The 13,328-nt window shown below is 29.6% G+C and overlaps 1 protein-coding gene across 1 annotated transcript; it reads right to left on the bottom strand.

The window, feature by feature from the left end:
• Positions 1 to 6,072: 6,072 nt before the first annotated feature.
• Positions 6,073 to 8,000, bottom strand: LOC146912551 (7-deoxyloganetin glucosyltransferase-like). Its single transcript, XM_085722122.1, has 2 exons — positions 7,256 to 8,000; positions 6,073 to 7,133 (listed from the first exon to the last, which is right to left on the bottom strand). Exons 1-2 carry the CDS (start codon positions 7,779 to 7,781, stop codon positions 6,223 to 6,225), a joined length of 1,437 nt encoding a protein of 478 aa, XP_085578248.1. The 5' UTR covers positions 7,782 to 8,000; the 3' UTR covers positions 6,073 to 6,222.
• Between the last annotated feature and the right edge of the window lie 5,328 nt (positions 8,001 to 13,328).

Genomic DNA, 13,328 nt, shown 5'->3' with positions numbered 1-13,328 from the left:
ATAATTTTAGTCAACAATAGTCAAAATAAAATAGTAAAAAGTATCATAAGCCATTGTGTCACACTTTTCTTTCTTAGCGTCCCACTCAAATCAGCATAACATTTTTCTCCACCATCACACTTCCCACGACCACGATCGAACGTCACAGACAAATCTCGCACCGTTAACGGTATCCGATCCAACGTAACAACACTTAGATCGAAACATTCATCATGTGGCAGGGACTCAAAACCCTAACTTCTATGCACATAACATATCACACTTTACCCCTTTGCTCTGTTACACTTGATATATTCTCTATTTTTATGTGAGTATTACTGTATTTTGACTCAAAAATGAAGGTTTGGGAAAACATAGAATCGTGACACGATTTGTATACCGTGTCACGATTTCTGAGGTCGAATGGGATGTTGGTCCTGGAGGCAAATCGTGACACAGTTTGGGAAATCGTGACACGATTTTTAGCATGCTTGGCACGTTTTCAGGTTAAGGTTGGATGTACCTTGGGTCGTACGCATCAATCGTGACACGATTTTGGCAACTGTGACACGATTTTGACAGCTGCAGAGTACTATTTAAGTGTTTCAATTCATTCTTTTGAGAGAGAGCTTCAAGAGAGAAAATTGGATTACAAAGGAAGTAACTTTAGGGTTGAGTGTCTTTGTAGTGAGGTTCTCTTGGATTGGGAAACATTGTAAACACTTTGGGTTGTGAGATTTCACCATTGGAAGGATCAAAAAGCTTCCTTTTGTGTTTTCTCTTAGGATTCATTGTGAGTGTGGGTGACATGAAAATGGGTAGAAATTAGGTCTTGTTCTTTTGTAAGCTTATAAGTTAATTTCTTGTAACTCATTTGTATCACTTTCATCTTATTGGATTGGAGGGCTGCTCTCTCCCCCAGAGTAGGTCATATTGGACCGAACTGGGTTATTACCATCTTGGTGTGTTTGTTCTCTTTCTTGCTTTTCTTATCTTTGTTTTCTTTGATATTGGTTACTACTTTCCTTTGCTCCACAAACCATAGTTTCATTGGTGTGAGTTTTGAGTCCGGATTCACAACAATTGGGTGGGGTTATTCCTGTTATAATTCCGATGTTCCATATCAAGTTTCGAGTTTCCTTTTGAAGCAAGAAAACCCTTATTGCTAAAACCATGTTCTAGATCAAATCCGAGAAATATGAAGGTGTTCATTAATTTTAGAACTTGCTTGGTTTATTTTCTATTTTTATATTAAATTGATATTTTCAAGTCCCACCATTTTGTTCTGCAGAGAAATAGTCTAGAGATGACAATTAGTTGTTGAGCCAACATGGATCTAATAAATAAATGATGAATGAGCTGCACATGTCAAGAAGATAGGGTGCTTTTTGAAATGGCATCAAAAGATATTCCATTTTGTTGAAGTCTTTCTTGAAGATCAATTGGAACAAATACAATTCCAAGAGTATAAACTCCTCCCTAATTTGGTAGGTAGTGTATTCGAATTTGATCATGTTTTTCCAACGACAGATGCTGCTGAAGGTAGTGTAGTGTTATCTGCTAAAGGCGGCTCCTGCACTAAGCCACCCTTTTATAACTTTTGATTGCTTATACATCCATTTAAGAATCAATCTTCAATATGCATATGGTATATAAGTATTGAGTCGTACAGATCATAGACTATGGAAAATATATAAGAAATTATTTAGTTTTTTTTTTAATAGCTTTCTTATATTTCAAATTCTCGTTTAACCGTTAGAGAAGTCATTTTTCACTGCTATTCGCGATTGATACCATTGATTTGTACTTCTGTAGTGATATTTTAGAAACTAACATGGTAAAGTGATCTTATGGTATGATTTTGAATTAATAAATGAGTAAATAGGCAATTACCCACCTTCTGTAGTGATATTTTATCTTATGGTATGATTTTGAATTAATAAATGAGTAAAGTGATCTTATGGTATGTTTACATTTTTATCCATTTTAATTTGTAATTTAAGTTATTGAATAATAAATGTTAAAGGAGCGAAATTTGCTTATAATAGTGACCGGATGGAGTAATTCATTATAATGCATAAAACAAATGTAGTTTATCGTCTAGAAGAAGCAATATGACTAAACCAGAGTTCAATTTACTTTGTCGACTAGCTGGAACATACCGAGGTACATGAGGATAAATTTACCATCCAAATGGTCTTTGCTGTTTGTTTGAAACATGGATATGGAGACATAAAGGATGTTTTGATGGCACAAACTGCAATCAAGTAATCACATTAATCAGATGTTCTGCAAGGTTTTGATTCAACAAACTGCATATTCTACAATTTGTAAGGCAAAGCAGATTTGAAACACAAACCCTATATCTCATAGTAGTCAGTTTAATTATGTGTAACCACAGTGTCTCTTATGAGTAGATCTGTGACCGAGGTTTGTAGCCTGTATTTGATCTATGGTTTTACTCATAGTTATTTGTATTTGTGGTACCTATGCAAATTGGTTCGCACATATTCTCCTATAATTTCTGTGAACCGACAAACTAGCGAACCAAGATAAATAGGTGAAGATCGAAGAAAAAAAAGAGGTTGAGCACGAGATAAAAATTAAAGTAAAATTTATGGCGGTGCAAATAAATTTTTCAGAAAATATGTTTAAGACTTGGAGAAAGAGAACATCTTTTTGAAAATAACAACGATAAGAAAAAAAGTGGATATCAAAAAAGTTTTCGTAAGTGGGTGTTAGTTTGTCGCAGGCGACTATTATAATCATTCTACTTTTCCGTACTAATAATTAATATAACTAATTAAATATTAAGATATTTTAACTATTAAAGTAGAGACAGTGTTGATCAGTTGGAAAGACTCACTTTGGGTAAAAAATATATTTTTCTTAAAAAATTATTGATAGCTTACTATACTTAATTAGAGAGTACTCGTACTACAAACCGACGCGTAACGAATCCCTATATCCCTATATATATATATATATATATATATATATATATATATATATATATATATATATTGAATTCTTCATATGTCGTGTACCACGAACTCACACTTGTACCACAAACCTATGAATTGTGAATTATATGATTGTGGTTTATTTAGTAGAATTCAATAATTTAGAGACTTTTTTAGAGATTTAGTAAAAAAAAAAAAAAAACTTATTCAATTTTGTGTTTCTTTGTCTTAATAACAATCAATTCTTTAAAAACAAAATTTGTTTGGATATAACTATAGAAAAGAGATTTTTTGTTATAAAATTATCTTCAACTTTTGATACTTCTTTTCTCCATCTTCTAAAAATATCTCTTTTTTGAAAAGCTGTTGTTAACATCTTTATTTCAAGTTGTTTTTAGATTTTTTGTAGATCCTGTTTCTTAAAATACTATAACCAAAAAATAAAAGCTTTTGAAGTGATTTTTTTTAAGTATAAAAACGATTCCATAATAGATTTAGATTAAAAAGTCCGTTTGTTATAGATTAAAATAAAAGTGATTTTGACATTCAAATAATTCAGATATTATTTTTTAGATATTTAAAAAAAAATCAGGATCTATTTTGTTTTTGGTTATCCTAATAAAAATCATTTAAAAAATAATAATTTAGTTTCTTTTGATACAACTATATAAAATAGATTTTTCGTTACAAAATTCCTTCAATCTTTTGAGTTTTGACACTTTTTTTTTATATCTCCTTTAAATATGATTTTTTTTCTGTTACTTAAGACACAAAAGGGTAAAAATATATTGAAATATCAAATGATTAGGATGGAACATGTTTTTTCTGGTCATTATATTTCATAATTACATATAGATAAGTTGCTCCTACTTGTCAAACAAAAAAAAATTGCTCCTATTTTATAAGGACTTAACATTTATTAATCAGTAACTTAAATAATAAATTAAAATGCATAAAAATGTAAATATAATAGTTTAAACGAAGGATAAAGTTCGAAGTTAAAAGTCACCACAAAATCATACATTTCCTTTATACATGGTGTGTGTAGATATATATTGGTGTGTGTAGATATATATTTAAATAATATTCCATATTACAAAAATGATAAAATAATAAATAAAAATACTTTAAATTCAAAGTAAAATCGAAAAGAAAAAAAATAGTTCAGCTGAAGTATGCTCTTTTGCAATTATGCGTAAAGAGCATACCTAGCTTACATTTCCTTTATACATGGTGTGTGTAGATATATATTTAAATAATATTCCATATTACAAAAATGATAAAATAATAAATAAAAATACTTTAAATTCAAAGTAAAATCGAAAAGAAAAAAAATAGTTCAGCTGAAGTATGCTCTTTTGCAATTATGTGTAAAGAGCATACCTAGCTTAACCATTTAGTTACTTTTATTATACATTATTATATAGAGACTCAAAAACTCTCCAAATCATCCTTTGTGGGACTTCTTAAGTTGTGAAATATAAGAAAACTATTAAAAAAACTAAATAATTTCTTGTATGTTTCAAAAGTTCAAAAGAAACTAAAAAATTAAATTCTCGTTTAACCGTTAGAGAAGTCATTTTTCACTGCTATTCGCGATTGATACCATTGATTTGTACTTCTGTTGTGATATTTTAGAAACTAACATGGTAAAGTGATCTTATGGTATGATTTTGAATTAATAAATGAGTAAATAGGCAATTACCCTTTTCTGTATTGATATTTTATCTTATGGTATGACTTTGAATTAATAAATGAGTAAAGTGATCTTATGGTATATTTACATTTTTATCCATTTTAATTTGTAATTTAAGTTATTGAATAATAAATGTTAAAGGAGCGAAATTTTTTTTGACAAGAAATAGGAGCAACTTATCTATATGTAATTATGACACATAATGACCAGAAAAAACATGTTCCATCCTAATCATTTGATATTTCAATATATTTTTACTCTTTTGTGTCTTAAGTAACAAAAAAAAATCATATTTAAAGGAAATATAAAATAAGTGTCAAAACTCAAAAGATTGAAGGAATTTTGTAATGAAAAATATATTTTATGTAGCTATATCAAAAGAAACTAAATTAATATTTTTTAAATGATTTTTATTAGGATAACCAAACACAAAATAGATCTTTATTTTTTTTTTAAATATCTAAAAAATAATCTCTAAATTATTGAATGTCAAAATCACTTTTATTTTAATCTATCACAAAGAGAGTTGTTTTTTTTAGTATTTTTCTCATATTTCAAAACTTAAAAGTCCCACATGGTATGGTTAAGAGAGTTTTTGATACTTTATATACTAATGTATAATGTGAAAATATATGGAAGCTTAGAAGGGTAATCTCTTTAAACATACTTGCAAAAGAGATTACTCTTTATAGCTTTATTTTTACGCCATAAAGTTTATACTACACATTAGTATAAACTTTCTTAGTTTTAAAAAATGGCTATGATTTGTAAGCATACACAGTTCTAAGGCCACCATTCAAACCAGAGAGACAATTAGCCCATGCTTTTATAAGGAACATCTTGATACAATGCCCTCAATATGGATCTTAGCTTTTTCTTATAATGGTAGTAGAGAGACTTGAATTTATCTGGATCACTTAAAGTACTATAGTTGGTACAAAAGTGTTTATCATAAAATTGATATTTCCATACTGCATAGTACATTTGCATACTCAACCAATTTGCATCTATCATAAAAATATTCATACTGCATGGTACATTATTCCATAGCCTGCTACCCATTTTATTAACAATGCCATCTCTTTTTAGCCTATAAATAAATTAAGCTTCATATTTTCAGAACAGAAGGGAATGAGGTTGTGGAAGGAGAGTTACCAACCTTGTTTGTTCACAGTCTCAATAGTTTTCAACTGCATTTGTAGTAACACTCGCGTTGCAATCTATAATGTTGCAAAGAATAATGTTACGGTTCAATCTTTTAAACTACCTTCATCCACTTGTATGGATTAATAAGTACCAGGTCCATAGTAAATAATGTGCATGTTTCTGCCCTATGCAGATTCGTAAACTCCCAAAACCAATTATATGCAAACAAATACAGCTTTCAAGCCAACAAATACAATTATATGCCATTTTTATATATGCAAAGGAAACAAAAATAACACTAGTAACTGAATTTCATACAATTATATGAAACATTATTTATATTGAACCAAAATCACTAAATGCATCATATTTTTTTACAATAAAACAAATTCAAGAGGAGATGACACAACCAAAATTCATATAATAAATCACTTTAATCTAGTATTGTTTAAGCATGACCTCCTTAATAACTTTGTCCAAGTTCATCAATGAATAACCGCCAGGACTGGTGTTCTCCTCTGCCTTTTGCCTCATCTTCTTTCCTTTATCTCCCGACATCAATTCATTGATCAGCTTTGCCAATTCCTCTCTCTTCACATTAGTATCGATTTCAATTCCAATCTCCCATTCGTTACAAATAAATCTACAGTTTGTTGGCTGATCAGCAAAAAATGGCCAACACAACATTGGAACTCCGGCACAAATGCTTTCAATGGTTGAGTTCCATCCACAATGAGTCAAGAATCCACCAATTGAAGGGTGATTCAGTACTTGCTCTTGCGGACACCAGCTCGCGATTAGGCCTCTATCCGAAATTTCACTCTCAAACTCAGATGACAAAATAAAGGAGCCACCAATGACGATGTCAGGCCTAATGATCCACAAAAAGGGTTTCTTGCTATTGGCCAATCCCCAAGCAAACTCTAACAGTTGATCTGGAGTCATAACTGTAATGCTGCCAAAATTCACATAAACAACACACTCAGGTTCCTTGGATTCAAGCCATTCAAGACACTTGATATCTTCTTTCCAAAGATTGGAACCTAAAGATGCCAAGTGATTATGTGGAGTTTGATTTAATAATGAAGGTAAAGGTCCAATGGTATACAAAGAAGAGAATATAGAATAGAGAGCATTCAATACATCACTCTCAAGTTCATTATAAGTGTTAAAAACAATAGCAGAGGCTCTGCGAAATTGATTTGCCGCTTCAATGAAAAATTCTACCATGGAATCATTTTGGTCTGTAATCCTTATAAAGTCAGGTAAATCCTTTAGCCTGAAGTTCTTCAATCCAGGAACACAATCTACTTTAGTGTCCAGATATCCATTCGTCAGATAGCCCTTATCTGCTTGTCGTAATTACAAAAGTCAGGTAATAACAAAAGTTCGTGTGTGTGTGTGTGTGTGTGTATTATCATATTATAAGTAACTTTTTTGTCTCCTCATAAATATAATAACAAATTTTTACCTTTGAATGGTATTAGACCTTTCTCAAACAGTGTACGGAAGTGTAAAGCAGACAAGAACATACATGCACTAGCAGGGGAAAAGAGAACAATTGGGAGTGCATGCTCTTCAGCAGCTTGTATAGTAAATGACATGTAACAATCAGAAACTAAGGAAGTAACTGGTGGAACAAGACCAGCAGTGGCTGAGTCTTGAAGTTTAGCAAGAAGTTCAACAAAGGGCTGAAGGAAGTTCTTTCTTACTGATTTAGAAAGAGATGGTATGTCTTGACTAACATCACCATCACCTTCCTTTGGAATTAAACCATCTGGAATGGTTTCAAAGTTAAAACCAGTGAAACCATCAAAAGAATTAAGACCTCTTGATTTGAGTAAGCGTTTGTGATTGTATTCGGTGTTGACAAAGGTTATGTGAAAGCCTCTAAGGTGAAGAAGCTTTGCTAGTTTGAACAATGGATTGATATGGCCTTGAACTGGATATGGAATCAACACAGCATGTGGCTTTTTATTATCAGTAAAATAACTCATCTTTGATGAAACTTTTGTAATGTGTATAAGAATAACTGTTTTTAAACAAGGGAAAGAACTATGTGCTTTTATAGAGAGAATTGGTTGAAGAAGAAATAAAAACACATAAAATATGGTAACTCAACTAAGTTGTGAGGTATTTTTCGTATATTTTTAGTAAATCAAGGTATCATCGCCCGCAACTACAGAGACTTATCCAACAGAGATCGAACTAATATGTAGGTATATTTTTGAAGTATATATAACAGCAACAAATAGTTGCTTCTATTCTAGAACCAACATTGATTCTCAATAACCAAACATCAAAAAATTTGGTCAAAGTACATGAGACCAGACAACTTACAACTGATGGTAGTTACCAACTTCTAAAAAGTGAGAGTGACATTTGCAAGGTTGAGAAATGTCTTTATCCTAATGACATTTGTTAAATCTCAATTTCTAGAGAAAATTTATTTCTATCTATATGCAATATATAAATTTCAAGGTTATTTTAACTACTTTTTGTGTTCATTAGGTGTTAGATTAGTGGTAAGAGTTCGACATTGAAATTCATAAAATGGTCAAAATTTTAATCTCATGTTGCATTAGTGGTAAGGTAATAACTATGGTCAAAAATTTATAAATTGAAAATAGTTTGACATTGAAATTTATAAACTGGTCCCGTTTAAAATAGTCGCATCAATGTTGCATTTTATCTCCCATGCTGCCCGCTTGCACCATCGGATCAGAAATTGATTGGTTGTTGCGCTACTGCCTTGCTCTCCCCTTGCTGCTCACTTTTTGCTGACACGGATCTGCTGCCATTGCATCAACACATTCTACGTTGTGTGAACTGAAAAGCGAGGATGAGCTTCAACATCGTGGATAATGTGCCAAAGACCCGCTGTGCTCCACGCCGGTCTTAGAATGTTGATTCTACTGGAACAATATTTTACTCTTAGACTATGGTTTATTTGGCTTTGCTATTTTCCTTTATTGCATTTTAACATGTTTATTTCCATTTTCTATTTTCCCACTTCATACTGTAACAGAAGCTGTTGTTGCTGATGCCATAATCACTTATGTTTAAATTTATTGCTTAAAAACACACATGGAAATATATAAAAATGATAAAATGAGTTCCTTCAACAAAAAAAAATATGATAAAATGAGAGCTACGTTGAGTAACAATGAAAAATATAAAAAATAATAAAAAGAGAGGTAACAATGGAAAATATAAAAAATAATAAATAAAAAATAATAAAAAGAGAGGTAACAATGGAAAATATAAAAAATAATAAAAAGAGAGGTATTTTAAAATACCTCATAAATACTTCAATTTCTCCTTCTTCTTTCTCTTGGTGCCAGTCTCGAACTGTGTACCTTAAAGTTGAAGTGTGACCTTGCAACCATTGGCTTCACAGGAAACTCGGCAACATATTAACTACACAAATATATTTAACTACAAGCTTATGCTTTTTCTCAACTAAAGTGTTTCCAATTTTGTGGTGGGGCCTGTATGCTTAGAATGTGTTCATCTTCTATTGGATTGTTATGGGCAAGATAAGACCATCATTGTAGAGATAAACTATCATTTTGAATGTGTGAAATGTTGTCAAGCTATCATTATAGTTCATGAATGGAACAAAATTGTAAATTTATTTCAAATGTTTCTTTTGTTTGTAATTTTATAGAGTATATATTTTGGATAAATTAATTTTATAGAGTATATAAACACAAATTTAAAGTCGCTAAAATTGAAAATGATAAATTTGTAAACAAATTCACAACAAACATGTTACTAGCTTAAGATGGGAAAATACCTAAAAATATAAATAAAACAAAAATTATTAGAATATTTATGTCTTCGGATCAATAACATTGACATCCAAAGTATTGATTAACTATACAATGGATCAAAGTTGATTTGCCAATCTTAATTTCTTTAATGTTGAGAAAATAATATATATCTTTTTTTTTTCAAGGAAAATAATAAATATTAGTATATTCTGATGAAGTTAAATATGTTTTTGGTCCTTATAAATATATCAAGATTTCGTTTTAATCCCTCTAAAATTTTCCTTAAAATTTGTGTTCATATAAAATTTTCAATCACTACTTTTGGTTCTATTTCTAAGTTAATTTTTGTATTTTTTAATGAAATGTGTAGAATATTGTAAAAATCTGTCCAAAAAAATTAATTTTTTTTAACAAAACATAAATTAAATAAATGTGTCAATTCTGAGTGTTTGGATTGGTTGTGTGCGCAAAGTTGTTTTGAATTGTCGACCCACCACCATTAAACTTATTAAGTATTCAAATTTATATTTAATTCATGCTTTGTTAAAAAAATCTCTTTTGTTTTGAGAGATTCTTATAATATTATAGGTTTTTCTGCAAAATTTTATTCGAAAATATGAATTCTACATATGAGTTTACTTTAAAGGAGTGACCAAAAGTGAAGATGGAAACCTTTTAAGAAGTAAAAGCTAAAAATAAATTTTAGAAAGACTAAAACAAAAAGTAGACATTTATAGGAATCAAAAACACATTTAACTCATTCTGACGAAAAATATATTAATTTTCTCTCTTAACAAGGTAAAACTTAATTGTGCTAAATAAATAAAGACTTTAAAAACCAAAAGTCAACCAATTCAACAAATATATCAAATTTTTTTTTTTTGACTGGATATATATCAACTAATCTTCTTAATTGGCTATTCGATAGAATGCTATATTTACGAATGTAGTTTCCGTCAAAAAAAATTATAAATGTAGTAAACTAGAATTTTGATCAAGAACAAACTATTATTTTTTTTACTAAAAGGTTTATTACAAAAGTTAAAACTGATTATCTCAAAGAAAAAGAAGTTGGTCTTAAATTGTTGTCACTAATTTTCTTTAAATAAGCAAAGTAAATTACATAACATAAATATAAATTCTTAAAGCAAAGTAAATTACATAACAAAGACAAAGTAAATTAAATTACATAACATAAATATTTGAAATACCTCATATTCTTTATCAATTTCTTCCCTTTGATTCCCAGCCCTTGAACCAAGGACCGACCTAAAGATTGGGGGCACAACCCTCTAACCAATAGACCGCTTGGGAGCAGGTGTCAATTGTGACCAAACAATTGTATTTATTCATAGGCTTATGTTTCTTCCTATTTACGTATACATATATGCTAGGGAGGTGTTGTGTTCTTTTTTATTATTGGTGACCGGAGTTTAAACTCCGGACCTTGCATATTTTATGCATTGTTATTACCAACTGAGTTAAGCTCACGAGGAGAGGGAGTTAGGCAAAGAGTAGAGTAAGGGTGGAAAAATGAGTTGTCCTTATTGTTTTGGGATGGGGCTGAAAAGTGCATCCTAGCATCGCTAAATAAGTTAAACCATATTTTAGTGTATTGTTAAAATTGCTAGTTAATTTATGAAATTGTACAATTTTGCGAATTTAAATATCAATTTTGAATAGATTTGGCTGAAATTTGAATTTTAGTAAATTTGATGGAAATGAAATTGTACAATTTTGCGAATTTAAATACCAATTATGAGTTGATTTGGCTGAAATTTGAATTTTAGTAAATTTGATGGAAAATTATATCTTTTTGAATAAAAACATTTAACTCTTAGTGTTGATCAATTGTTGACTAACACTCTTAGTATTGAAACTTTATCTTTTAACATAAAATAAATTGTTAAGAGTCCCACATCGGTTAGGAGATAATCTAACATAGTGTTTATAAATAAATTGTTAAAAAAAACTTGAAATTAATAAAGATCGAACGATTCAAGTTTTTTTAAGGACCAACTAAGTAAAGTAAACATCTATAATAACTAATTTGAAATAAATATTTCTAATTAAATTAAATAAAATTAAACTTTTTATATTAGAATTTTGAAGCATAAACATCTAGCTTGAATCGTTCGATCTTTACATTAGCCACATTATGTGTGTATTAGGCAATTAGGCCACTTATATCTATTAAAAAGGAGTGGTGAACGCCAGCTGGGTCTGTCGTTTACTGAGTCGGATGGTGTAAATTAGATCCCCACTCGTAGTGGGCCCCCCGTAGTCGAACCTAAAAGTTATTAACGCGCAATGTGTTTAATCGTCGTAAATTTTGAGCACATAGTACATTTTTTTTATCATAAGAAACACGTAAGTTTGAATAGTATAAAACATAGTTGCATTTTCTTAAATGTTTTTCATATGATTTTTTACTTAAAATACATTTTATAGTTGTGACAAATTTGAAAAAAGGTAATGTGGGGAAAGTGTGAAAAGTGTTTGGTTTAGTTTGATATGGTAACTGATAGCTCTATCCACCAACCTACAACATTATCATGCCAACCACTTTGTTTTTTGGTTTCCTATTACAACTACTTTTATAATCAAACACATTTCATCTCCTAAGAGTTTCACCTAGATTAAACTAGTTCAGATGATAAGAGATTAAAAAAATGGTGATGACATATTTAAATTTTTAAATGGTCATACATTTGACCTTAGTCATTTGCGTATTGAAAATTTTTGGTTGAGAGGATAGGATTTATCTTATATGCACTATAAGTTTTCGATAAAAATTAATCATATTTAAACGACGGTACAAAACAAAACACATTAACAAAAACAAATAAAATTTATTCAAAAAAACAAAAACATATAAAAAAAATAGTTTAATTAATATACTCCGTCGATGTACAAATATTTTACACATATATATGTATTTAATGATATTTTTAATATTTATTAATTAACATTACAACAAATCGTTGAACATTAAACGTATGTTTAAAAAAATGGTTAAATATGTTTTTGATTTCTATAAAATTTTCAAGTTTTAGTCTCTATGAAATTTTTTTATCAAATTTTGGTCCCTAATAAATTTTCCGTCACAACTTTTGGCCTCTTCATTTAAGTAAAATCATGTGTATTCTTCAAAATCTTGTGTTATTTTTTGTGGTAATGTTTAGTACGATATAGAAATCTTCGAAATTTTATGTTTTTAACATTTAAAAATTCATATTTAATTCATTTTTTTAAAAAAATTCAATTTTTTTTGAAGAACGCCATAACAGATTGTTATAATATTATTATAAAAATCTCGATAAAAATTCATTAAAAAATGTGAAGTATACACATAATTTGATTTTAAAACAGAATTTTTTTTTAAAATCGGATATCCTCTACGCGCAACTTGCAGAGAATAATCCTTCGAGCCTTATGGAACTCGAATGAGAGGCAAACTCTCCCTAAAAATTTTAACGTTGTTGTATGCCCAAGACTAAGTCTGAACCCATACCTTAGTTAAGCTATAATAGAAAATACAAGTGACAAAGAAAATTTATAAGGAACCAAAAATTTTATTAAAAAAAAATTGATAGGACCAAAACTTAAAATTTCTTCTTTCCACCAACAACCGTTACCACACCACACAAAAACAACAGCCGCCAAATCAAACCCAACAACTCTCTTACGTTATTTGTTTCACTTTTTTTTTTTGCTTTTTTTAATGTTTCAATTTTCTTAAAACCCTTTCTCTCTTTCATTGTTAAT

The sequence above is a fragment of the Medicago sativa genome, chromosome 6, assembly GCF_051527215.1.
Source record: "Medicago sativa cultivar Bolivia chromosome 6, Bolivia_mono, whole genome shotgun sequence".
Classification (NCBI taxonomy): Eukaryota; Viridiplantae; Streptophyta; class Magnoliopsida; order Fabales; family Fabaceae; genus Medicago; species Medicago sativa.
This window is presented reverse-complemented; position numbering and strand designations above follow the sequence as displayed.

Excerpts from the sequence above, each read along its gene's own strand:
- LOC146912551 (XM_085722122.1), bottom strand. The coding sequence starts at position 7,781 with ATGAGTTATTTTACTGATAATAAAAAGCCACATGCTGTGTTGATTCCA. Across the intron at positions 7,134-7,255 it reads AGGTCTAATACCATTCAAAG|ATAAGGGCTATCTGACGAAT; the intron begins GTAAAAATTTGT and ends TACGACAAGCAG.